Source organism: Falco peregrinus, chromosome 7 (genome assembly GCF_023634155.1).
Source record: "Falco peregrinus isolate bFalPer1 chromosome 7, bFalPer1.pri, whole genome shotgun sequence".
Lineage (NCBI taxonomy): Eukaryota > Metazoa > Chordata > Aves > Falconiformes > Falconidae > Falco > Falco peregrinus.
The window spans coordinates 87,176,543-87,201,947 of NC_073727.1; the positions used below are offsets into that span (position 1 = coordinate 87,176,543).

General features: G+C 44.6%; 2 protein-coding genes across 8 annotated transcripts in view; one reads left to right on the forward strand and one right to left on the reverse strand.

The window, feature by feature from the left end:
- Positions 1 to 2,749: 2,749 nt before the first annotated feature.
- GJA10 (gap junction protein alpha 10) lies at positions 2,750 to 16,762 on the forward strand. Its single transcript, XM_055811262.1, has 4 exons — positions 2,750 to 2,921; positions 6,214 to 7,044; positions 7,204 to 7,531; positions 13,941 to 16,762. Exons 2-4 carry the CDS (start codon positions 6,230 to 6,232, stop codon positions 13,977 to 13,979), a joined length of 1,182 nt encoding a protein of 393 aa, XP_055667237.1. The 5' UTR covers positions 2,750 to 2,921; positions 6,214 to 6,229; the 3' UTR covers positions 13,980 to 16,762.
- BACH2 (BTB domain and CNC homolog 2) overlaps positions 16,426 to 25,405 on the reverse strand; it is a 196,814-nt gene continuing 187,834 nt past the window's right edge. For all 7 annotated transcript variants that reach the window (XM_055809680.1, XM_055809683.1, XM_055809681.1 and 4 more), the window contains one exon: positions 16,426 to 23,402. In XM_055809680.1, coding sequence (XP_055665655.1) covers positions 22,923 to 23,402 — 480 coding nt within the window. In that variant the 3' untranslated portion in view covers positions 16,426 to 22,922. The remainder of the gene's footprint in view (positions 23,403 to 25,405) is intronic.

Consider the following 25,405-nt stretch of genomic DNA (forward strand, 5'->3'; position numbering starts at 1 on the left):
TTGTAATAGCTGCCGCTTATTATTTTACATGCTGTCACAGCCCAGACATAGTAAACACCCCGTACTGGGTTTGGATACTGGGGTTTAATGAAGAACCAGCGCGAGACTAGAGCTTTTGCCCTACTTGGTTTTCTGCAACTCTTGCCCCAGCACTATGGGCCCTCTGCTTCCCAGCAGGGAGGTTGCTTCTGGTCTGGGAAGGTCAGGCATGAAGTTGTGCTGGTTCACACTGTGCCACCGCTCAGTTACCTGTCTCAGGTGTCACTGGCCAAGGTCCCATCTCTGATCCCCAGGATATTCCAGCCCCCTCCCCACACTGCCTGTTAGCATTCACACTGTAAGCTGATTATGGCAGGTGCTTGTAGCAAGGAAGCGTCCTCAACCTCCACAAATTCTTGCTCGTCTCCAAATGCAAAGGACTACACTGCGCTCCTGTTCTTCATCTCGATTCCTGCCACCGCCCCAGTGCCTCAACCCTGCTTCCCTTCCACATACAATTAATTGTATCATCCATTAATAAGTTTGCATGAGCAGTCCTTTAGCAGCACTAGTTGTTCTGCTGCGAAAGCTGAAACACAGCAGATTGTCCCTAAGCAGCCTACTGTCACGTCCACTGTCCCCTGAGAAAACCAAAACCTTAAACCCAAGTTACTCTGAGGGCAGCCTGAGGTAGGCAGCCTGTGGTTCTGGCGCTGTGGCCTGCCGAGCGGAGAGGAGGTGAGCTGGGCCAAGAGCAAGCTGCTTCTGCAGTAAGCGGCAAAGCGTGTTCTCCCTAAGGGGTGAGTAAGTCACAGGTGCTGCAGCTCTTGCTCAGTTCTCAAGTTCTCACAGCGAGGAGCGGAGCTGAAGAGGTGGTGTGGTTTAACCCCAACCAGTAACTAAGTACTAGGTGCCTGCTCACCACCTCCCCCAGGGGGATGGGGAGGAGAATCAGGAACAGGAAGGAATGTGAAACTTGATGATTGAGATAAGAACAATTTAATAATTGAAATGAAATGAAATAAAATAATAATATTTATAACAATTATAATGAGAAGGAAGGAGAAGGGGAAAGGAATGAAATCTAAAGGGAAGGGAGAAAACAAGTGATGTGTGACACAGTTGCTCACCACCCGCTGACCGATGCCCAGCCAGTCCCCGAGCAGCGATCGCCAGGCCCTGGCCAACTTGCCCCAGTTTATATACTCAACGTGATGCCGTATGGTGTGGAACATCCCTTTGGCTAGTTTGGTCAGCTGTCCTGGCCGTGTCCCCTGCCAGTTTCCTGTGCCCCTCCAGCCCTCCCGCCGGCAGGGCCTGAGAAACTGAGAAGTCCTTGGCTCAGTAGAAACACAACCCAGCAACAACTGAAAACATCAGTGTGTTATCAAGGTTATTCTCACACCAAATCCAAAACACAGCACTGCACCAGCTACTAATAAGAAAATTAACACTATCCCAGCTGAAACCAGGACAAGAGGGTGCTCCTGAGAGACACCTGGGAGCTGTGGAAGCTGCTGGAGATACTGGGCCAACAACACCTTCTGGTGAGGCAGCACAGGGCACACAGGCCTGAGCTGAAGCTCTGAGACAACTGTAGCAGCAAGGTAAAGCCTTAGGGCTTTGTGACCGACTTCAGAGAGAAGAGGCATGAAAATAAAATGCCAGCAGTGTACATGGGCTTGAGAGAGCACGAGAGCATATGGATGAGAAAGGCCTGTGGAGGTCTGGGTGGTTTGGATTAACACGTCTCTCAGGAGTAGGAATTGTAGTGCTACTGCCCCTAAAGCAAACATAACATGCATAAACCACGCCGCTGGTGCATTAGACTGAGGCTAGAGGAAAGATGCTGTCCTGATGCAAGGCAAAGCTCTGAAGGCATGGTTAAACAGGACTTTAAGGGACACAAGTACAGCTTGTGCAAGACAGAAGGATGCACCGGTACTTGCATCTGAGATAGATGAACCAAAGAAGAGGTGGGGGTAGTGTCTTTTGAGAACTGGCCACCAGTTAGTGGGAATACCTTTAGGCAGAAGAGACTGAAGTAGAAATCAGTCACACCTCTTTCAGGACAAAAGGAAAGGGGCAAAAGTTCTGGAGCAAGAGAGAAAAAAATGGGTATTTGGGATTTCCATAAAATTTAGGCCTAGGCAGCAGAAGCTCTTAGGATCAGAACCTCAGCTCTGTTGGCCCAGATTTCTCACAAAACTCCCATTTTTGCAACTCACCTTCCTTTTTTAAACCTTGTCTCTGATTCTGAATGGGCTTGGGGATGGCACTTTAACCCAACTGAAGAAGGGTTACTGTGCCAAAAGCCTGTGTTTCTAACTGAAGACTCGAGTCTCGGTCCCAGTGGCCTCCATTTCCAAAGACTCAGTCTAACGCATCCTAAATTAACTCACCAGGCAACAGAGTATGAAATCGGACATGACCGATCGATCCTTGCGCATTGATTCAAAGCAAAACTAATGGAATGTAAAGAAAATGTAAGACTCTATTGTACAGTAAAGGCTGCCTATTTAGACATTTTACCAAAAAAAATTCATTTGAGAGCTGGGTGGAGGCATAATGTTTGAAGAACCAACTAAAACAAGGCGTAGGGACATTGCAAACTATTGCTGTACAGATTGAGCCTTGAGGGAATGGCTTTGTTAGATGCCACTGACTAAAATAATTGCACGATAATTTTGGCTAGGGGCACCATCCTATCATCTGATGATTTTTAAACCCTGCACAGATAGTTTAGACTGAGTGATCTTGGCATCCAGCTACAAAGAACCGAGAAGTCCGCTCAGCATACCACGTCTATGCTTTGGCTCTTGAAAAAATAAAAAGATGTCCTAGCACTGTCGAAGGAAGGTCTCTGAGCTGTAGCAATCGGCAGCGCTGCGTGCTCCTTCTGCAATACTCTAAGATAGACTAACCAAGGGCTTTCTCCTAAGGTAAGCGGCAGAAAAATAATTCTTCCTAGGGCAGTACGGAGCAGGGAGGTCCCTGTCAGCCTCGAAGCAACGAGAATTAAACCCAGGAGTATTTGCACCTTAGCGTTTAACTTTTCCTGACAAGAAATTTAAGATTTAACTCTGCTTTTTCAAATCACAGCTGATGAAAACCTGGCATAAATTTCATACAGAAGTGATTTGAAGAGTGGCAAATAATCAAAAAACTTTAAGATAAAAAGTAGCAAAACTGAGAAATAAACTTACAAGAGAAATGGTGGGTTTCCATCTGGTTCTAACTGATGACATGCATGAGTTTTTATTGTTTTAAATAACCATTTAAACATATTTGGACAGACACAAAGGTCGCCAGATGGTATAATGAGAAATATCTCAGGTATGTATTATCTATACTAAAAATGGTATCTTTTTAATATACTAGGCTAGTATACCAGAATGCTAGAATTTCTAGTCTATTAGTAGACTGGAAATAACGATATCATTGATATTTCAGATTACTCTCCTACAGTGAACTGAAATACTATGTTACACAGAACTCAAATAAGACGAGGGAATGGAAAGATGGAAAAGTTGGAAGCACATTGCTATGACAAGGTTGTAGAGTATTTTGGCTGATTTCTTAGAAACCCCTGGCTTTTGCGGCTCTAGATTAACTTCTTTATACACAACATTACCGTGTCAATATTTATACTGTGGTTCTACCAGTGCAGGCTTGAGGGAAGGTGTCTTGGTATAATAAGCTCACTTAGAGAGTGAGTTAGACCATTCCTACAATTACTGTCCCCTGTTGCCTGCTGTAACGGAAAGGTGAGGACAGAATTCTTTAAATACTGGTAGAAGCAACCTAAGAAACAAACATCTGGAGAGTCAGTGATATGTTTATACTCCTCTTCTTGTCCTCTCTTACCCCGAATGGTTACATTCACTTTCTGTTCCAAAACGGGCAATGGTAATTCCTACTGCTAGAGGAATGCCAGCATTTCACCTTTGGGATTAAAACATGTCTCCTTTCCCTTTTATTCCTGCATTTACATTTTAGCATGTCACTTGGTTTTGTTTTGTTGGGTTTGTTGGTTGTTTTTTTTGTGTGTGGAGTCTATGAGTTTCAGTGAGGGATCAGCCATTTAGCAGGCAGCAAATATACCCAAAGCTCCTTTGCTTGACTGTTGTGTTGACACCATTCAGTCACCTTTCAGGGGAAGCAGCACAGAGCAGTCAGCAAGTGTCACCCACTTCTGCTTGGCTTCTTGAGTACTCTGGGTTTGGGAGCTTGCTCTGTGTAAACCTCTACTTCTTGCTTTACTGAAGGTGAACTATTCTGTATCAGGACTTCCAAGCTTGGAAAAACAGATTGAACATTGTTAGCTTGAGATGTAACATTTTTCAGCAAATATTTTAATGTAGAATCGTAGAATCATTTAGGTTGGAAACAACCTTTAAGATCACTGAGTCCAGCTATAAACCTAACACAGCCAAGCCCATGACTAAAGCATGCCCCTAAGTGCCACAAACGTCTTTACGCCCACCCAGCCTACGACATTGCGATGATTTGATATCTGCCCTGAATAAAATCCGTATGAAGTCAGAAGAAAGATCTGCCATTGTTTGTTAAAGATGAGGGAAATGGACTACAATAATTCTTTCTGAGGGTTGGTTTTTTTTTCCCATGTATCTTGTTTCATTGATATACGAGGGAGAGAATGAGCATGGAAAGAAGATATTCCAGGAGCATCACAGCACCAAAGAAATTGCTGGACTAGCTAAGTTTCCTCAGCCAGTTCCCAGTGTCAAAAGAGAAGTTCATTGTGAAAATTCAAATTTGAAGAACCCCCCCCAAATCCCAGAGATGTAATAATAAAGTCTGTAGAATGGCTATGCAGAGAATGTCGACACTCTTGATTACAACTGAAAATCTTTACTTGCAGTGTGGATAAATACAGCCTCAAAGCAGAATTGTATTACATGGGATCATACCATGAGCCATAACCAAGCCTTACTGATAATGGTGGTATCACCCAGCTGTGCCATCAATTACAATTACGTTACGATTTTGGGTACTATAACCAGCCACTCTCAAAAAAAGTTTAGAAATTGCACTTTCCTAAAGGCTGTGGTTTAGTGGAATTTGGGAAGCTTTGAAAGTACAGTAGCATAAAAAAAAAATCAAGTGCAAACCCTAAGGTAGATATGATCCCAGATGCTTTCAATATTTTATTACCACATTAGCACATTAGCAGAGAAAATTCCAGGGACACAACACCGGACATGTGGTGCACTCACAGACAAATACCTTATGTTTCAATTCCCCACATCACCTGAGGCTCCTGAATAGTTTCCAGAGAAGGGGCTTGGAAACCAAGCGTCTGGCAGCAGAATGTAGATCATTTTGCTGGTAAATCAAAGACGTTCTGGGAAAGTGGTAGTTAGAAAGATCATCTCACACTCACAGCTAAAAACTTCCACATCACTCCAGCGTGTAATCCCTGTTTTATTTATCTCATATCTTGAAATTCATAATTAAGACAAAGTCTTGGCGATTCAGTAAGACTTTAAATGCATAAAATTAAAGATTTTAATCCTAGAAGCACTCTTAGTTTATTAACTTAGTTATCCTAGCACTGAGAGTATTTACACATGCACAGTTATCTGTAAATTAACTATGTATTTTTAGTTTTAGGAATCTGAGTGAGAAACTTGTTAATTGTTATCCTGGTAGACGGGAAAATATTGGATGTATGGCACTGATAATGCTACTACCTTGGGGTAAAAAATGAAACATTCTTCTGTCACAGAGAAGGATGCTTCTCAAAACTTTATCAAACAAATGAAAGCCATGAGCATTTGATGTTATGGCAAAACTATGGCAAAACCGTAGACAGTGGAATGGAGTGAGTGTAGAACTAAACTATACGTGGCAAAGGATTTGTGTCTTCTTTCCTAGTGGGAAGAAAACAGTGTAGAACTGTAGGAAGTTAAGAAGTACTGTCGCTTACAGCTGAAATTAAACTCTCTTAAGCTTAAAATAATCTCATATTTGCATCTTTCACCAGTACTCCTGAATTCTGCATTAATTTAAAGATCCATTAAGTGAAAAATAATGAACTTCTAAGAGCTGTCTTGCTCAGAAGACTGTATATGAAAGATCATTACAAAATAAAATAAAAAATAAAAAACCAAAAAACCCCTAACCCAACCAGCCTGAACCAACTAAAAAGGGCCATTTCCAAAAGAAATCCAGTATTGTATTAAATGAACATCAGGTTTTGTATTTCAGGTATGAACTTTTGGCCATGGGGGACTGGAACCTGTTGGGCAGCATCCTCGAAGAAGTGCACATCCACTCCACCATAGTTGGCAAGATCTGGCTCACGATCCTATTCATATTCCGGATGCTGGTGCTGGGGGTGGCTGCCGAAGACGTGTGGGACGATGAGCAGTCTGAGTTCATCTGCAACACAGAGCAACCCGGCTGCAGCAACATCTGTTATGACAAAGCCTTCCCCATCTCCTTGATCAGGTACTGGGTACTGCAGATCATATTTGTCTCTTCTCCATCGCTCGTTTACATGGGCCACGCGCTCTACAGATTACGGGCTCTCGAGAAAGAGCGACAGAGGAGGAAGGGCCACCTGCGGGCTCAGCTGGAAGACCTGGAGCCCACGTCCGAGGAGCACAGGAGAGTGGAGAGGGAGCTGCGCAAGCTGGAGGAGCAAAAGAAGGTGCACAAGGCACCCTTGAGAGGCTCCCTGCTGCGCACCTATATCCTGCATATCCTGACCCGCTCGGTGGTCGAAGTGGGCTTTATGATAGGTCAGTATCTTTTGTACGGGTTTCACATGTCCCCCCTTTACAAATGCACGCGCCCCCCTTGCCCTAACACGGTGGATTGTTTTGTGTCCCGACCCACAGAGAAGACCATCTTTATGGTCTTCATGAACAGCATCGCCGCGGTCTCCCTGTTCCTCAACATCCTAGAAATCGCCCACCTGGGCCTCAAGAAGATCCACAAGAGCCTGTGCGGGCGGCCGCGGCGGCCGGCGGGCCCCGCCGAGGAGGACGCCGGCCTCTACCCGCCCCCGAAGGGCCCCGCGGCGCCGCCCCGCCCGCCCGGCGCCGCCTCCCCGCCGCGCCCCGCCGCCGCCCCGCCGCCGCCCCACGCGCCCGCGGCTCCGCCGGGCCGCCAGCCCCGCGGGGAGCTCTGGCCGCCCCGCCGCCGGCACGGCGCGGCGCAGCACCACGGACAGCAGCCGCGCTCCTCCAGCAGCGAGGAGGCGCCGCGGGCGGCGGGCGGGGCGGCCGCCTCCCGCCGCGCGCCCCGCAAGCGCAGCCGGGTCAGCGTCTGCCGCGACCTCGACGAGCAGCGCGGCGACTCGCCGGACAGCGGGCACTGCCCGGGCACCCGCAAGTCCAGCTTCCTCTCCCGCGTCCTCGCCGGCAGCCGGGCGGGCAGCGACAGCGAGAGCACCGCCTCCCGCGGCGGCTCCGGGCCCGGCTCCGGCCCCGGCTCCGGCTCGGAGGGCAAGCGCGGCGAGGAGGGCAGCTCGCCCGGCGGCCCGCCGCCGCCCGCCGCCGTGGGACGCCGCAAGTCCATGGCAAGTAGCGCCCCGCGGCCGCCGGGGGAGCCCGCGGGAGGGGGGCGGCATGGGGGGGGCCGGGCGGGCGAGCCCCGGGGCCGGGGGGCGGGGGCAGGGCTTCCGAGCGGCCCCCGCGCCCTCCCGCACCGAGCGCAGCTCCCGCGGGCTCGGCCCCCCGCCGCGGCGCGGGCAGGAGCGCCACTGGGAAACTGCGGCGCCCCGAGCGTCCCCCGGCCCCCGCCTCTTCGCGCTCCGCATCGCCCCGGTCGCGGGGACTGTCCCGGGGCCACTCGCGCTGCCTGACACCCTGAGAAAGCCCGGCGCCTCGGGTGCGTGGGGTTCAGGTTCTCTAAGCCCCGGGGGGAGGGGGGCGTTCTCCCAGAGGTGGCCACCGAGGCGAGCAATTGCTCAATGGATAAACGAGATCCACGCACGGAACGCCAGGTCATTGCGATGCTAGAGCCAACCACCACAGAATTCCCTTTTCAGCAGCTGTTCCTGTTCCTTGGCCACACACTCTAAGCTTGCTTACAGTCAGTGCTGGTGAGGTGTAGTGCTTGCATTCAAGAACCAACGAGTCTGGTTTTATTACAACTAAATTGAATTCTGATTTCCCCAGATTGCAGGATTTGTCCTCTGAGAGCAAAAAAGCTCCTTTACAAATGCTGGCAGGAGCAAGCCCTTAAAAGCCTTTTTATAGGGCATGTAAGAAACGGGAGATTACTTCACGCACTACTCAAAGTTATAGATTCCATTCAATTTTTTCTCACTTTTCTTTAAAGTAAACACTTTTCCTAAATACAAAACAAACAAGCCCAAGAAAACAAGCAAACAAAAAACTTCAAATCTTGTGCGGCAAGAAGCAGAAGGCACTCTTACATGTTGCTCATCAAAAGACCGTTTGTGGGTTCCTGTTTTCATGGAGTTGTAATTTCTACAATACATAGTCAGCATCAGCCATGTTAAGTTGTCACTTAGATGCAATTTAACCACTTTCCGCTTCAATGCTTCTAATACAGGGAGAAGACCTAGAGTCCAATCTGTCGATCTGCTGATTTTTGATAGTCAGATAAGAAGGCTTTTTAAGAAGGTGAAAGGCAAAACGTTATTCAAGCGAGACCGAATTTCAGCAGCGCCCTGTTGAGAACTCCCAGAAGTTGCCTGGCAGCTTTTACTGTTTAATGACAATGACGCTATCTTCCAGGGAGCTCTCGCAGAGAAATACAGTCCGTTTGCAAAGCAATGCCATTACTCTTTAAAGTAACACCTCTGGCGTGCTGCCTTTGGGTACCATTGTGCAGGGGACTGCTGGAAGCGTTTTAAGATATGACTCACGTAGGTACACGACCTGTTGCTTCCTGCTTACTACACACGTGATATTTTAAAGTAAAGGTGCTTCTATGTACAATTGACTCAGGATTTTGGCAAATGCACTTTACTGTTAGCATTGCTATGGCAGTTTGCGAATACAGATTTCAATACACAGATATGCTGGTGCATCAGAAAAATGTTGAATCTGGGCATTAAAACGTGTATATCCTTCTACTCTGTATTTCCCAGTTCCTATATTCACTATTTAATTCTGGTTGTCGAAGGCACTCAGCATTGGTCTGACATGTTTTAATTTGACTTCCAGGAAATAATCATCATGTATTAATGTTCAGATAAAAGAAAAATATATACGATTAGATTTATCTGTGTGACAGGAACATTCAAAAATCGGTGATCCTAAAGTATTTAAAAGGAACTATTTAAAAAATTCCAACTGAAGCACACCAAAAAATATTATCTACTACCATGCCTGATTAATAGCGACTTGCAACAGTAATGCAGAGAAAGGACAGATGTTTTTTAACATAACAATGAATTCACATGCACAAACATTTTCTAAACAGCCAAAATGCAGTCTGTTCTAACCTGGCTCTTACTAATCTAAGACGGATAGCCAAATGGAGCAAAATCATAGTGGAATTCACAATGTTCTTCCATTTTCTTTGATAACTTTCCCAAACTATCATTTTTAGTTCCATACTCTCTTTCCTTTCATTCATACAGTTCTGCCAGAATTTGTCTGTAGCATTCTTTGCATTAGCTCAGTGAGAGAGGAATATCAACTCAACATTGAAATGATCACTTTCTGTACCTCAACTACCATTCTAGCAACCTCTAAACACATACCCACGCTCCGTGCTAAGACAGCAGGACAACTGCAACTGCCCACAACCACCATAGCTTTCTTAGCTGATGGAAAATCTCAAAGCTACACAAAAAAAAAAAAATCAAAAAAAAAATCAGTGCATCTGATATTGCAAGAGTCTGCATACAAGTCAGCCGAATCCCATGAGCCATAGCAATGAAAGCACCAATCAGATCTAATAGTATAGTTACGGATGCTTGACTTTCAGCCAGTGATGAGATGTTTTTCTGGAGCAATATTATCAATACCATTTCCACACCAAACTTGAGTGTCTAACAGATAAATAATTATTATTAGGGAGAGCTAAATGTTGTCAAAATTACCCCTCATAATGTATTGATCAAACCATGAAGACTAGGTGGTGGATAGTAGTTGCCCAAGTGATTTTTTTCCAAGGAAGTACAAAACTGCGTCCCTCAAGGAGAACAGGAAATTCTTCTTAGGACTTCCTCTTTGGAGTCCTAAGAATTTGAAAGATTTGAAAGATTGGAATTTGAAAGTTTACTTTGGACTCTTAAGAGAGAATGCATTCAGTCCTTCACTGAAAACCCTCACGGAATGGCTCAGTAGGATAGTGAATGCAAAATGCATATTTGGCATGAGGATTCCTCAACTTTTTAGACTTTGGTTCAAACCAGACCAGCTGTATACATAAAGGAAGAAAAGCCCTTCCCACGGGTAGGATTTGTACAAGCCAGCCATGTTTGTCCACAATGCCAACTAACAAGGCTGTTTAAAACTTCCTTCTCTGGAACTGATGGAGATGAAGAGCCATTTCTTTATTTCATTCATGTCCAATTGGCATAAACCCTTGAAAAAATATTTACGCTCCAACTGTTTAGTTTTAGACCCAAACCACTCACTCTTCATACTCTTCAGTTCCTTGGTCATTGCATTATCCAAAGTCATCCATTATTCAGATTGGGAAGCAAAAAATGAGAGAAGCAGATTTTTGGGTTAAAGGCTTCTCAAGAGACTCTGACCCACCGGGGAAAAAAACTTTTCCTTGAGCCACCGCTGGTCAAACTTTAGATGTACTAGGTTTTGAGGACAGACCGCCAAAACTGGACCTTCATTGCATCAGGGAAAGTACACAGCAAAGCATAGGAGGAATGAGTCACTGCATGACATGACGGTAATTTCCAACTGAATTCAGTCTACCTAAACACAATGACCAGAGCATCACCAGCTACACAGGTGAGCTAATCCCAACTCCCTGGATACCTGGGATAAATAACGTTACAAAACTCTATATTGACAGGGGAATTCAGCATCTGTGTACAGCTGAAAACAGGCTGTCTGCAAGCCTCCAAAACCTTGGCGATGAGGAATGCAGTCAGCATGCCTTGAAGTGATACTGAACAATTTGTTCACTGATAACTCTCCAAGCTAATAATTTCCAAGGCTTACTTAGGGGATACGTCTTAAAGAATATATGGCATCTTATCTTCTAAGAGATATTGTGGGTACACACATAGTTCTCCCTAAGTTTTGCGTCTCTTGCCACATTTTAACTTTTATTTGAGGGGAGCAAAGTTATGGAGCGAAGGGGCACCTTCTACATGGTGCTGGGCTGCCAGCCTCCCTTTGGCAGGCAGGCCTTCAATGGCTGCTTTTCGCACACAACGCAGTGAAAAGAGCTGCGCTGAATTTACTATAACTACAATCACAAAGGACAGCTGGGAGCTGGATTCACAAAGGTGTGTAAAAATTACGCTGCTGTCAATAGGATGCTCGGCATGAATGACATCATGAGAAAAAAGCCTCCTAATTTGAACCAGCCAGGCACTTGACTGGTGCATGATACATTTTTAAGTCTGATAAAAATAATAGGCTGATGCAGTCAAAGGTCAGTATATAGTTAGTACAAATAAAATCTGTGCTCTCTTGAAAACAGGCAGGGCCAGGAATTACAGCCTATAATAGGCACCTGGCTCTCAGAGCGTTGTGCTAAGGGGCATTGGCTTACTGCCTCAAGTGTGCAGGATTGTGTGAAGCCATTGGGACCATCGAATAACTCTCTGGAGGGATGAAAAGGAAAGATCTGAGCACTCCAACTGAACAATTAGAGAGGGAGAGAGCTTTACTTCCAAAGCCACCCTTTGCCAGAATCAAGCAATCTTCCTCCTTGGCTTTTTTCTACAAACAAAAGGAACAATTGCAGAACATCAGAAAGCTCAGCTGAGCATGGCCGCAGCCTGGCATTGCATCTCCAGAGCGTCACAGTGTCATCACAATTCAACAGCTGAATGCAAATGTTTCTGCAAAAGCTGGAGGCTGTGTGATATTTCATTGCTAGCTGTGTCTGAAGTCTTTTGCTAACTGTGTCTCTCCCCACCTTTCTAAAGCAGAGGACTCCAGCTGCATGCTGCCTGAGCATGTCCAGCGTCGGTTCTTTCTGGCCTATGTACAATAGTTTCCTAAAGAATCCTAAGGTGTGTTGTAAAACCTATAAGCTTTAATTTGGTTAACTGGGACTGGAAGTATTTACACTAGATTTGTAACTTTTCTCACAAAGGCACCATCTTTCAGATGACTTGGGGCATTTGCACCCTAAGCCTAAACCTGCACTGAGACAACTACTGTGCCAGGCCTCTTGCTAGAATACCCAAAGATACACCAAGAAGACGGGGAGACTTGACATGATCTAATGGTTGTGCCTTTTCGTTGAGCCAAGATAACTTCCTGGAATCGCAGAACAAAATTGGACATCATTAGAAGTTTTATAATATCCTTAGCGATATTTTAGCTCTCCTGGGAAACCAAAATTACTAGATCAAGGTTTTCAGAAAGAATTAGGCATTTTAGGAACTCAATTTCAGATTTTTGTTTTTTTCAAGAGTGCAGTTTTCCTCACCCTCCCGTCCATTCCTTATTCTTTAGCCCACCCTCTCCTCCAGAGACCCCGATGCTTTCAGAGTGCCATTTCTTTCAGTCTATATTTTTGGCTACGAAGTAATGGAAGTACCTTTAAAAGCAAGGCCCCCTCCTCATGGTGAATGAGGGGGATAAAGCTGCTGCTGAAGCAGCTGGTAAAGCTGATACTCTCAGCTCACAGAATTGGACTGAAATAGGGCTGCTGATTTTATTCATTTGCAGAAAAGAAATCCTGGCTCTGTCAAAGCTGGGGAAATTTTACAATTCACTGCGTCCAGTTTCCCTCACTGCATTGCTTTTTTATTCCTCTGTGCTGTTCAGTTCTTTTTCTACTTCTCAATTCTCCATTCAGTCTTTTACCCAGTGGGAAAATACTCCATAGTGAGCAGGGTATGAAAGAGAGAGCTGCTATTCAGCCTGAATGCTTGCAGTCTTCTCCAGAACAAGGCATGTTTACTCACCCTTTCAACACCACTTGAGGAATAAAAATATCCACTCATTTAACTAGCTGCTCACCCACTCTCGCTCCTGGGGCTGGGACCAGTTTGATAAGAATGAACGTACATTGAAATAACAAACATGGTAAGTACAGAGGAGTGAGTTAGACAGCTGAGCTCCACCAGGAAAATCTACAGGTGGGGTAAGGGACTGGAAAGACTCTGTGTTCCTCTAGGATCTTAGAGAATCCCTAAGGGTAGGCACATTTACCTATTGGTAGCTACTGCTGGTTTTGTACAGTTTTTCTATGCAAACACCTCTTAAAAAGAAAAAAAATCGGATTCCACAGTACTTGTATTTTATTCTGCCCTGGAGCACTCAGGAGAAGCTCGTGGTGATGACACAGCCAATGTACCAATTAGCTGGCAAAAGCTACTTGATCGCCGAAAGGTAACCATTCACCAGTTGCACAAACACAGACACACTTTGGGGGCCAGCAGCAGCTGACAACTAATAAACCCCTCTGAGGATCTGTGCAGCAATGAATGGATAAGCTGGATTTTAGAAAGTGGAACTTGCTTAATTGAGTCCACCTTCGTATGGGTTTAAACCAACCAAAACCATACAAAACCCCTTAACATGTAAAGCAGGGGCTGTAGGATGGGTTCACCGATTTCAAGCCAGTTACTTCAGGGATTAATGTGTTTGCTTTGGTTTAAAAGCAAGGTGTTCCCCCTATCCCTCCCTTCCCCTTAGCACTGAACAAAGCCCTACAAGGTAAGTGTGTCGTCCGCTAAACACAAGATTCCCACCTTCCCGGGTATGTATGTGTTGAGGTTAATTACCATGATAATATGTCTTGTTCTTCTTCAAGCCAATTCAGCTTCATGCTTTTTTTCTCTTGTTATCTTTCAGAGCATGCTCCTAGAACTATCATCTATCATGAAAAAGTAATGACATTCTGAGAAGAAATAAACCAAGGGATTGAGCACAAACTGCCTTCAGCAGAGAGATAAAAAACAGATTATCTGTTGCTATGTTCCCCTCTCCTGCCACTATAATGCTAAATTTGTAATACAGTTTAAGAAAGCAAACACTTTGTTCCTCTGTTTTATGCCAGTCCCAACCGTATCATACTCTGATTGCTGGTGTTAATGGGCAGCTCACTCCACAACTCAAGATTTTTCTCCTGTAGACTGAGCTGGATCTGCTCAGTGTGTGCTGCCACCGCAGGAATAGCCTTGTGTCCTTGGGAGAACATTTTGGGATGTACAACTTGCTGTGCACGCTAGCAGTGTTCATATCAGAAACCAGCCTGATCTGTAGACCTTCAAGGTAGCGGAAGACCCAAGGCACCTACAAGAAAGGGTTAGTTCTATCTGAAAGTAGCCTGAAAGGCTACGTGGCCTCTGTCTCCCCAGACTTCAGCAGCTGATGAATAAATGATGGAAGAAACGCTCAAGGAATCTGATGGGACAGAGAATTTAAGAGAGATAAAAAACCAGCTGCAGAATATGCTGCTGCTTGTCTGCCTGTGTTAACGCGGCCCTCGAGCTCCGATAGAGACTTCCCATGCTAATGTAGCCTCCTTGTAGCCAATACTTTCAGCTTCGAAACTGAAACTAAGTAAAATCAGGCGATTTATTTTAAAGTGCAAAACATCTGTGCTTCAGTTTGCTGTTCAAGAAGGTCTGCAAGGTATCACCTCAGGGTCATGAACAGCTTATTCCCTTAACTGCCTCATTAGTTCATACAGAGAAACTGAAAGAGAAGCAAAGCCAAAAAGAGCTCATTTTCAGTTTGCTAGGACAGACTAGCTCTGGAAGGTTGGATTTCTGGGTTGAAGGAGGCCCGAGAAAGCAGCGCTTCCACTTGCGTATCTGTAAAATAAAGCACCTTCCTCTGACTGTCCCTGACCCTGTTTCTGGCCACATGCTTTTTGGCTGATTTTATATATCAAGCTTATCATAGCTCGCCTTTGCTATCACCACAACGGCAAGCGATGCTTGGAACAAGCTCATTTGCTATGCCCGTCTCCCTAAGCAGAAAAATCCACTATGACTTGACACCTCTAAGGCAAGGTTAGAAAGAAAGCAGGACAGCAGGAAAAAAAAATATTCAAGCATAAAGATTGCCTGAGGTTACAGTGGATTTGTTCTAGTGTACATGATTTACATTCATATTCCGCCTCACTACAAACCCATTGACAGTTTGCCTGTGCATTTGTTTAGTATTTTAAGTGAAAAAAAGGAAATACTTAAGATGGTGGCCGTTAAGTGTCAGCAAGAACTGATCAGGGATGGAGAAACAGCTTTGCTGAAGTACATTCTCTACTGTCAGGCTATGAGTAGTAGATGTGGTGGATGCTCTGTCTTCTGACAGATTTGAGGGGGTGGGAAGCTTTCCTCATACATGCTCAACAGGAAGATAGATAAAGCTGGGGAACTCTGGAAAGTAACATGTTCGGTTTTCTTCCGTGAGAATTTTAAGACTGAGGAATCGCAGGCACGTGGCGGACGCAGTTTGCATCCCTGTGGATGGTGGTCCAGGGCACACGATCTAGGGTTTCCTGTCTGGTGATTAAAAAGCCTGGGGACCTCCTTGTAGCAGCTTGCCCGCCTCCCTGCTCCCCGCAGCAGCATCCCAGCAAGTGTGGGGACCAAGGCAGGACAACTGGTCATGCCACTGCCCCCTTCCCAGGCCTCCTCCTGCCAAGCTGCTGAGCAGCTCTCAGGTTGTATCCAACCCAAGGACGGAGGTGGCTGACAATGCACCCTGCTGGACCCTGCACCCTGCATGTGGCCATAGCACCTAAAGGCTGCATGTGATTTCTTTTTGCTTTTCTGGATCTTCTGCAGTATAAGTGATGCCAATGGTCCATGGCACGAGTTCCTCCAAACGCTACCTTATTTGGGTTACACACAGAGATTTTCAGCTATATTTTGTTTCTACAGAGAGCTCTCTCAATTTTTCTCAGGTTTTCAGCAAGGGGGGAACATACCCCAACCCCTCCCCTTGCTTCCCAACACACACACTGACACTTCAGAAGACCAAAACAAAGACTTTGCAGAATTGCCTTAAGTCAAGCACTAGGGGATGGGTATAGGTACAGCTTATTTGATCTTCCAAAGCAACTTACTTCATCTTCACAAAGAAAAACCCTCAGCTGTTCCTGCAGCAGATAAAGATAACTGGATCCCTGGATGAAAGATGACTAGTGAATTAGCAGTGGAACCTTGTGAGTGGAGATCTCCTCATCAGTCCAGAGATTCACCGGGCACTATCAACCACATCCAACCTACTGCCACCCCCCCCACCCCCCCACCCCCACCCCCGGAATCTCGCCTACAACCTGCACATTAACTGAGCACCGCAACATCAATTTCAGAGTCAAGATGAGTCGATTTACAATACATAATGATATGTCTTTATTTCATCAACAGAAATGGTGTCTAGACAAAATTCAGTTAACACTAGCAATTCAAATGAATGAAAAGGGTCGGGTGGTTTTTTTTCATTTTTGTTTTTTGCACAATACTGTATTTACAATGAGTAAATGACATTTTAAATTCATTAGTTCATAGCAATGCTTTCTTCCAAAAAGGTAAAAATTCTTAGTTAACAGAGAGTAAGCATCAACAGCCACCTCATTTATTTATACAATAAAAATCACAAGAAACCACAGTCACCTAGAAAAAAAATAAAGACAAGCTTAAGAACTAGTACAATAAAATGATGCATTGAATTAAGTTACATTAATCGCATAGAATTTGTGTAAAAAGTATGTAGAAAAAACACCTGATGTAACCTGTTACAGTCATTGACCAGTTATGAGAGGTACAGAGGGTTATACAGGTAGATATGTGTGAAAACTGTCCATACTGTTTGACCTGGGGAGGAAGAGAAGAGGGGTTGCACCCCCTTGCATACACTGATAAAACCCTGTTTTGAATATGGCCTCTGAAGTTTGTAAGGCATATATAAGAGGTGCACTTGTAACCAACTGGTTCTGGAACAAACTCTTAGGGCATCCCCACCCTTGAAATCAAGGGTGATGCTTGGAACTACGAGTAAACAGCCACGCATCGAGTATCACCAAAGTGTTTAGTATCATTCCTGCCGGTCTGAGGGATCCAGATAGCTTCAGGCAGAGCCAACGCAGTAGTGAGAACAGGACTGAAACCATGCATGTTTCTCTCGGGTGCATCACAAACGCAGGGGAACACCGGCCTGCACGGGAGAACCCAGCCACAACCCCGGCGTGGGGCAGCTGCCCCCTCCTCTGCCCCCCTCCTGGAGGGTGGGCTCCTCTGGCCGCAGGGACGAGCCCAGCCGGCGACTGCAGCCCCTGCTCGGCTCCCTCCAGAACGGAGGGATCGGGATCGTTCGGGTCTGTAGCCTGGGACCGTCTCTGCTTCTAAGCGATCAATGAAATCAAACACTGCCAGTTGCCATTTCTATTTTAGGATGCTGGCTTCTTTCTGCCCTTCATTAGCCCAAAGGGACAACAGTGGCACTGCATGACCCAGGCAGTGACTTTCACCTACGGAAATGGCTCTGCCCACAGTCACCAAGATTTGCACAAGAACAGGAGTCATCTAACTGGCTTTTTAGCCGTTGTTGGGTTGGGGTAACAGCCTTATAAAAAGGCATTTTTAGCATTCCTTCCTGCCAAAAAGCGATTTTATTTGCAAAAATGGCAACTTTATCCATGTAATACCTTAAAATGCATATCAATATTTGACTTTGATATAAATAACACCTATCTTGGTGGAGTGTAGGAAAATACTGTACACTTATAGTCCTTGCAAGTAATGCCATTAAAACTTTGAGAGTAAAGGGAATAATTATTCTACAGACCACCACCAATAGATCTTTTAAATATACACACAGTATTTGAACATATGCATATACACATATATTGTATTCTACAGCATCAGATCTGATGCCTGAGTCATGAAATACTCCAGGGAGTATTATAAATATACAAATATGTATTATAAACAGGAAAATACACAAACACACAATCTGACTAGAATTATAGATGTATGTGTACGGTGTACATACACCCATTATATATATATAGATGTAAAATTGACTTGGACTATGTTGGCAGAGACAAAACTGAAATGAAGTCAAAATCTGTTGAGAAAATTTCTAGCAGGAAAGAGAGCATAAGTTCTTTATGTTAATAGTTTTAGTTTCACCTCACTTCCGATAAAAATAAACCACTCCATACTTAGCAGATCCCATCCTCATGCAAAACCATCAACTCCACTGCTCATACGGAGCTAAACCTTCCCTAGGCAGCCCTAAAATAGAGACTTTTGAAATGCTGCAGCCTTGGGCCACAACCGTCACCCAGAGGTACCTCCAAATGCATCTCAGATCAGAAAATAAAGGTGAAAGCAGTGCTCCTTATTGCAACAGTAGAGGACATGAAGTGGAGCAAAATGTGAGCTTGCAGAAACCTGGCAAACGTCTCACGGCAAAATTTACTCTGGGTCTTCTGTTCTGCAGACCCACCCCTCTCCCTCTCAACCACCACAGCAGTGGATCACAGGACACAGGTGAGGATGTGGTGTTGATTCTGGAATTGCAGTGCTTCGCCGTGCTTTCTTCTAGCGGATCAGATTTTATTACAGGATTATAGTGATTCCAGCATGCAGATTTGTTTTATTTACTAGGCAATCATAAAGTTACATATTAAAAAAATCTAACTATATATCTAGGCATTTTAACTTCTATTTAAGCGCTCTTTAGAATACAGACTTGACAAAGTGTTGGACTCCAGATTAACGACCACACTATTAGCATTAATCATTTCTCTGGCAGCAGTTAATCCATTTAGCAAAGTTACACATCTAGTTCCCACTCTCCTTTTTAAAGAGAAGTAGCAGTTAGCATACTAATCACTGTGGCTTGCCTTTGCAGCACATTTTACTTCCTTGGGAAAAAAAATAATACAAGGATTAGATCCAAAAATATAGTGCATCTTAAAAGCAGCATATACCCTTAAAAAGACATTTAATAAATTACTTGTACAATATATAAAATAATAGTTTTATACTGCAGCATCAAACTCTGACGCCTGAGTCATCATGTTAGGAAGTCTGTGATATAAATACTGGGATCTCCTGATAACACAGCCAACATTTTTGCTTTTGTTTTGCTTGTTTTCTGTTTTGTTTTCCCTCTCATTTTTTTTCACTACCTTTTTGTTCCAGAATCAGCTTGCAAAGAGCTTTAATTGTGTCCAAGGCACCCCTAGAGAACGCAGAGAAACAAACACATTATATAGTGTAGTACTCACCCGACAAAGCGCAACAAGCCTAAATAAAATGAGGTTTCTTGGCAATACAAGTATAGCAATGACAAAGGAAAAGGAGGACTAGATACAGACTGGACAAAGCTTCAGGGACTTTCAGACCCATGGAGGTGGTGCAGTGCCCAGCGGGGAGATGCGGCGTCACCATGCCATTTCCAAGCAACACCTGACAGGACCGATGCTGCATGCATCCTCCTTGGCAAACGCAAAGAGATTCTTACTTAAGATCATGGTGACTGCTGGCCAAACTCTTACAATTCACAAATACTGCAGCGAGTTGTTTGGTTTTCTTTCTTTCCAACGGTATTCTTGCAGTCAGTTGTTCTGACCTCATAAGCCAAGAATGGCTGGGTATGGCAACTGGCGTCCAGGTCTGAAACTAATTCTCCCAATGTCCTCCTTTAACGTTAGTTCAGTAACTGCTCTGAGAGCCGCATGGTTTGGAATAGCAAAAAAACCTCAAAACAAAATAGTAACAAAAAAACAACGACCACCACCACCACCACCACCAAAAAAACCCCACTGAAAAACCATGATACATGTAAATATAAGAAGCAATGACATAAAATCAGCCACTTCTAATGGGAAAGAATGAAATCAAACATCCAGAAAAGCTCACGGGGGAGGGAAAGAGAGAGAGAGACGAGAGAAAGGTTGAGGAAGAGACACTTATTTGAGCAGTGGTTTTAAATATCAGTTCCCAAGGTAGAGGAAATCAAGATACCCAGCACCAGTATGAAGCCAGGTCAAACCTAAGAGCTGCAGCGCAATGGGTTGTGTGGGTGGGTTTTTTAATCCGTCGGAATGAGGTCAAGAGTACCAGTTGCACATGAGTTGTTAGTAGAGTAAATCTTCATGTCAGGAAGCAAGTTAAAACTTGGTTTTATACTCATAAAACATTCTATCTATTCATATATATATATAGGAGGTCACTTAAAAATAAAAAAGGCAACAGAAAAACATCTTTAAAATACTGTGTCAGTTGACCCTTCCCTCCCACCCGCCCCCAGCCCCTCCAAGTAGCTATGACTCTATAATGTGATTCACATTTAGTTTTAAATTCTAGCTTTCACCATGGTCTCATAGAAACAAAACTTCTCTGCGAAGCACAGAACTGCTTTGCAACGTCAACAAATTCAAAGGAAAATCAAATCCCCCTCCGCCGCCACAGAGCTTCTCAGTCAGTAACCTGCAAAAGATGGCTGGGAGGGGGTTCAGATATTTTTAGGTTAAGCTCTTTTAAAAAGAAAGGACGACTCCCCCCCCTTTTTCAACCGTGTGAACTAGGAGTTTATGGCATTTGTATATTTTCGAACATTTAAAGGTAAGGATTTTGTACAGTAATGATTAATACTTAAACATAAATATTCTCCTACATTATATACTAGCTTTTCTTTGTACATGCGGGGAAAAAAAGTATTTTCAACAAACATGGCACATGCTATATGCATTTCCTCCTCGGTAGCTTGGCTACAATAGTTTGGGTGAAGAGGATAAAAGCAAGACTTTGTGGCGAGTGGGCGACGGTCCATGAGCACAGTCTGAAGATGGAAGAAGTGGAGAGAGGGAGCTGATTCCTCCTCCAGGGTCAAGATGCTGATCTACTGAGTGCCTCCAAAAACCACCAGCGCACACCTCTAGTGTAAACGTTAGCACAGAAGACCACATTATCACTTAGTGCTTCTGAGAAGCTGCTTCCCCATACTTTTTTTTTTTTTTTTTTTTAAATAGGTGTGAACAGCTGGTAATTTTTTTTCAGCGAGAACAAACAATATCAGCAAATACAACATCAGTAAAGCACATGACAGTTGTCGTCGATAAAGCCACGCAACCTGGCACACATAGGGCAAAGAACCACAAAATAAAAACTCAGTACATTTAGAATAATAATTATTAAAAAAAGCATTAGGAGGATGTTCTTCTGTCTACACTGTACATACAGATGTTATGCTTGGAAAGCTGCTGTCTCACACAGTCATAACATGAGTCAACATTGCTTAAGATACAAATCCAATACGGTTACAACTAAGCCAATTCACTGAGTAGTCTCCTTTGAGACAGCGCTCTTTTAGCTGTGGTTTGTGCTGAGGGCAATGCTGCAGGACGAGAGGATCCTGGAACACAAGAATTTGATGGGTAAGCTATCGAATTGGGTGTTGGCGGATGTACGTTTTGCTCTTAAAGGATACAGTGCTAACTTGACTTCTGTAAGGAAACCAAAGTCAACAGCTAGGGGTCTGATCCTGCAACTCCACCTACCCAAGCAGGATCAGACTTCACCAGACCCACTTCTGGGTCCAGTGAGGAAAACGGGTAACATCTGAGGACAGCTGAGGTGAGGCTCTGGGGAACAGCCGGAGCAGCAGTTGCTTCCATGAGTAAAGGATGCAGAGCAGGGCTGGAGAAAAAGCCCCCCCACAAGTGTATTGATGTGATCTCCGTTTGCTTTACTTCGTGGAACGTATGATGAACTGATCCAGTTGTCAAATACTTTTTTCTCTAAAGAGTGAAATATACTTTCCCCTATAAGAATCCAAAAGCATCATTAACAGCACTTAAACTTGGTTTGTGAAACAGAAAGAAGTCTGAATATAAAAATAATTCAAGCAGATTCTCTTTACAAATTGTATAGTGAATTCAGTATTTGGCAAGACCGTTTTTACTACATAATGAGCTCCTGAGTGTTTGTCTATTAGCTAAAACTTTTCTATTTCCTTTAAGCCATAAAGCAAAGAAAACCATATACTCAAGTTATACTGAAGTCACGACTTCATTTATGAAAAGAGGTTTGACCAGAAACTCAGTGCAAGTGGCAAAGTTGACCATTACTGTACAGTATCTGCAAGAAAATAAAATAACTCCACATTGCTCAAGTGGCACGAAATGGTTGTGCCAAAAAATTGTCTATAATAAAATCTCAAATAAGTTTCCAACATCAAAATTTCATAAATAAGTACAAATCGAATGATATTGCTGAACTGCGAACCGAGAAAAAAAAAATTATCGTGTAACAAGTTACCAAACTAGTTCTAGCATCGAAGACAAAAAGGAATGTTGGAACTTGTTTATACAATAGAAATGAAAGCTTCCAGTTTGTAGGATGAGAAAAATTGAGGCATGCAGGGACTTTTGCATATGGATATATATATTTTATATATATTATATATAATATGTACAGATTAGCTATAAAACTTTGATGTGTAAAGAAGCTGTCTTCAATGAAAAATTGAACATTCAGAGGAAATTCCTGAGTTAGGGTTTTGTGACATGGGCCACTGAGAAAAAAGCTGCGGTTGGGTCCTCAGAGGTGTTATGTCCATCCCTGTTAAGATTGAAATCAACATACAAAAACAGACAGTGTTACCACTGCTTCGTTCCCTGCCTGAGCAAGGGATAGCACCATTGTGAAGAGAACTCCTGCTTGTAGAGAGGAGGGAATACTTAAAAACAGTATTGCTGCTAAGACCACTGTAGTGTGCACCAAATACGTTCTTCTAGACAACAAATGAACACTGCCACTGGCTGACTGAAGAACACCTGACCAGGTGTAACGTTAAACTTACAAGTCACTAGGTGTAATCTTTCCGAGGTTGTTCATCTGTTGTACATTTATCAGTCATTTCCTGACAGAAGTCTACTGTGACCGTTTGGCTGCTCTGCTCTGGTGGAAGCTCTCTCTCGGGATAAGTACCTGTGTCAGCTCCATCCAACCCCCCGCCAGCTGAACAATTTTCTGCGATGTTGTTGGGCAGCCAGGGCGCTCCCAGTTGCACTGATCCTTGCTCCGAGCAGCACTGCATGCTTTCCCCAACACACTGGGAGGTCACCAGGCTCTGCTCCACGCCAGCTGGGGAGGGGCTGATGGTAGTGGCTGGCTGTAGATCCATGGGTCTGAGAACGGGGCAGTATCGGTGGAGAGCTTGGATCTGTTCTGGGCTCTGCATGTCTCGACACACTTCTTGGGAAAGACACGAGAAGTTGTCTAACAATTCTCCCATGCTTGCTTTCAGCTGGTTCCTTTCTGAGAGCAATTTCTCTTTCTCACACACCTGAAAAAGAAAGAAGGCATCTCAGGCTGAGGAGGGGCCGCCCACTGGCTGCACACTCCCGGCACATATGCAGCGGTACCCAAGAAGACCAACACGTCACAGTTATTTTCATACAGGAAGAGGGAAAGTCACAAAGACATCAGGTATTTGACCACCATGGGGTCCGTGTGGACTGCAGTTTGGGGAACATCTGGAGAAAAACATGCTGAGCTGGAACTGGACAGAGTCACAAGTTATTCTGAAGAGACTGTTAGTTCCCTTTATAGACTAAGGCTGCTTGATGGATGACACAAAAAAATTCAGAAAGAAACACTTGGACAGAGAAAAGCCACTACCCATCTAAACAGCAAGAACACAGATTTTTTGTTGCTGAAGTGAGGATGCTACAGAAGTTCGGTTCACCCTGTAACTGCTGGGTCAGTCGGTCAGGCTGGGTACACCTGCTTCGGCCCGTGTGCCAGCTGAGCACCCATTACCACTGTGAGGTGTGTTATTCAGAGGAGAGGATCTGGATGTGTGCTCTGTGGCCTGTACCATGGCTTGTTTTCTTATGTCCTGGTGCTTAGTGGTTTGGGTTTGACTTAAGGTATTTTTATGAAGACGTGCTGCTGAAAACATGAAAATCCTAAAGGTTTGGTGGGCTTCTTAACGCTCAGTACAACAAGCTCAATGTCTTTTCCCCTTTGTTATGCTCAGATTCTGCCTCACTTGCTCCCAAATGTCCTCCCCTACCAACATCTAGCTCGTGTGTTTTCAGAGTTTCACTGTGTCAGCGGGCTGCTCTAGGAGGGGGTCAGGTGAGAGGCAGGACAGTACTGGTGAGGAGGAAGAGCGAAAGAGTCTGGTGGGACTGATATTTCACGCAGCATTCAACAACTGGGAAAAGGAGCTCAGGCAACAAAGCACCGGTAAGGGCCCTAGCCCTAGCTAGTGCAGGGTGCTGTGTGATGTGCTGCAGCGGGACTCATCTCCAGCTTAGACCTCATGTGGCTGGCAAGCCTCCTGCGGGGTGAGCGCTGCCCTCCCCGTGCCCAGGAGTGAGATGGAGGGGTTAGGCACGGAGCCAGACCCAGCCTGGGGTTACACCTCTGAAAAGCGGTGTTGACTCAGTGCAGACTGACTGGGGCGGCCCTGCTGCATCACTTTCTGTCCCAGGAAGGTGGGCATACAGCTTGAGGGAGTAGATGAGATTTTGTAGAGTACCAGAGCTATTTTCAGAGCTGAGCTGGTCCCAAAAGCAGCGCAGCCACGTACCTCACCTAGTAACACTGCTAAACCCAAGCTGTCTTGGCATCTGAGGTGTGAAAACTCCACAACTCAGATAATCCAACTATGGGTAGTTGTTGAACAGCTGATAGTATTGCCCTGGGTCTGAAGACGGCACTGGAAGCCTACAGCTGTGTGAATGAGAAAGAGAGCAGTGCACATGAAAAGAACCAACTGCTAAAATATTGATAAATCTATCAAGAAAGCATAAAAATAATAAAAAAATAAACAGATGCTCAAGTACATCTTGAGATAATGAATTATGGAAGAGAATATGCTGTGAGTTTGCAGGGAAAAAAGGGAATGTGAGTGGGTAGACGGATGAGTGAGGGAAAGCAGAAAAAAAATTACCTATCAAACTCAGAGGATATGACCATTTCACTCACCGTCTGCTGTAAAACCATTTGTGTCAAGAAGATGGGTGACTTACAGGAAGTAAGTGCAGGGGGCGAAAGAGGTCTTTCATAAAAAAGACCCAGCTGAGTGAAAAACCCCTTCAACCCTAGCAGCATTACATAATTCAGGAGACTGGAAATTACTGGTCACAAAGCGGACAGAAAACGACAAAGGAATTTCCAGTGATCAGGTATTGTGTGAAGTCAACTGGAGTTTCATTGCTGGTTTTCCTAAGAGTAAAAGTAAGCTCTTGAAGCACACCACCTGCTTGGAGAGTGTACATATGAGTGGAGGGCAGGAGCGCTTCAGAGGCAAAGTTAAAGCTGCCTAAATTTAATTTT

Coding starts and splice junctions, on each gene's coding strand:
- GJA10 (XM_055811262.1), top strand. CDS start 6,230: ATGGGGGACTGGAACCTGTTGGGCAGCATCCTCGAAGAAGTGCACATC. Junction 7,045..7,203: donor CCCGCGGCGCCGCCCCGCCC/GCCCGGCGCCGC, acceptor CTCCTCCAGCAG/CGAGGAGGCGCCGCGGGCGG. Junction 7,532..13,940: donor TGGGACGCCGCAAGTCCATG/GCAAGTAGCGCC, acceptor GTTATCTTTCAG/AGCATGCTCCTAGAACTATC.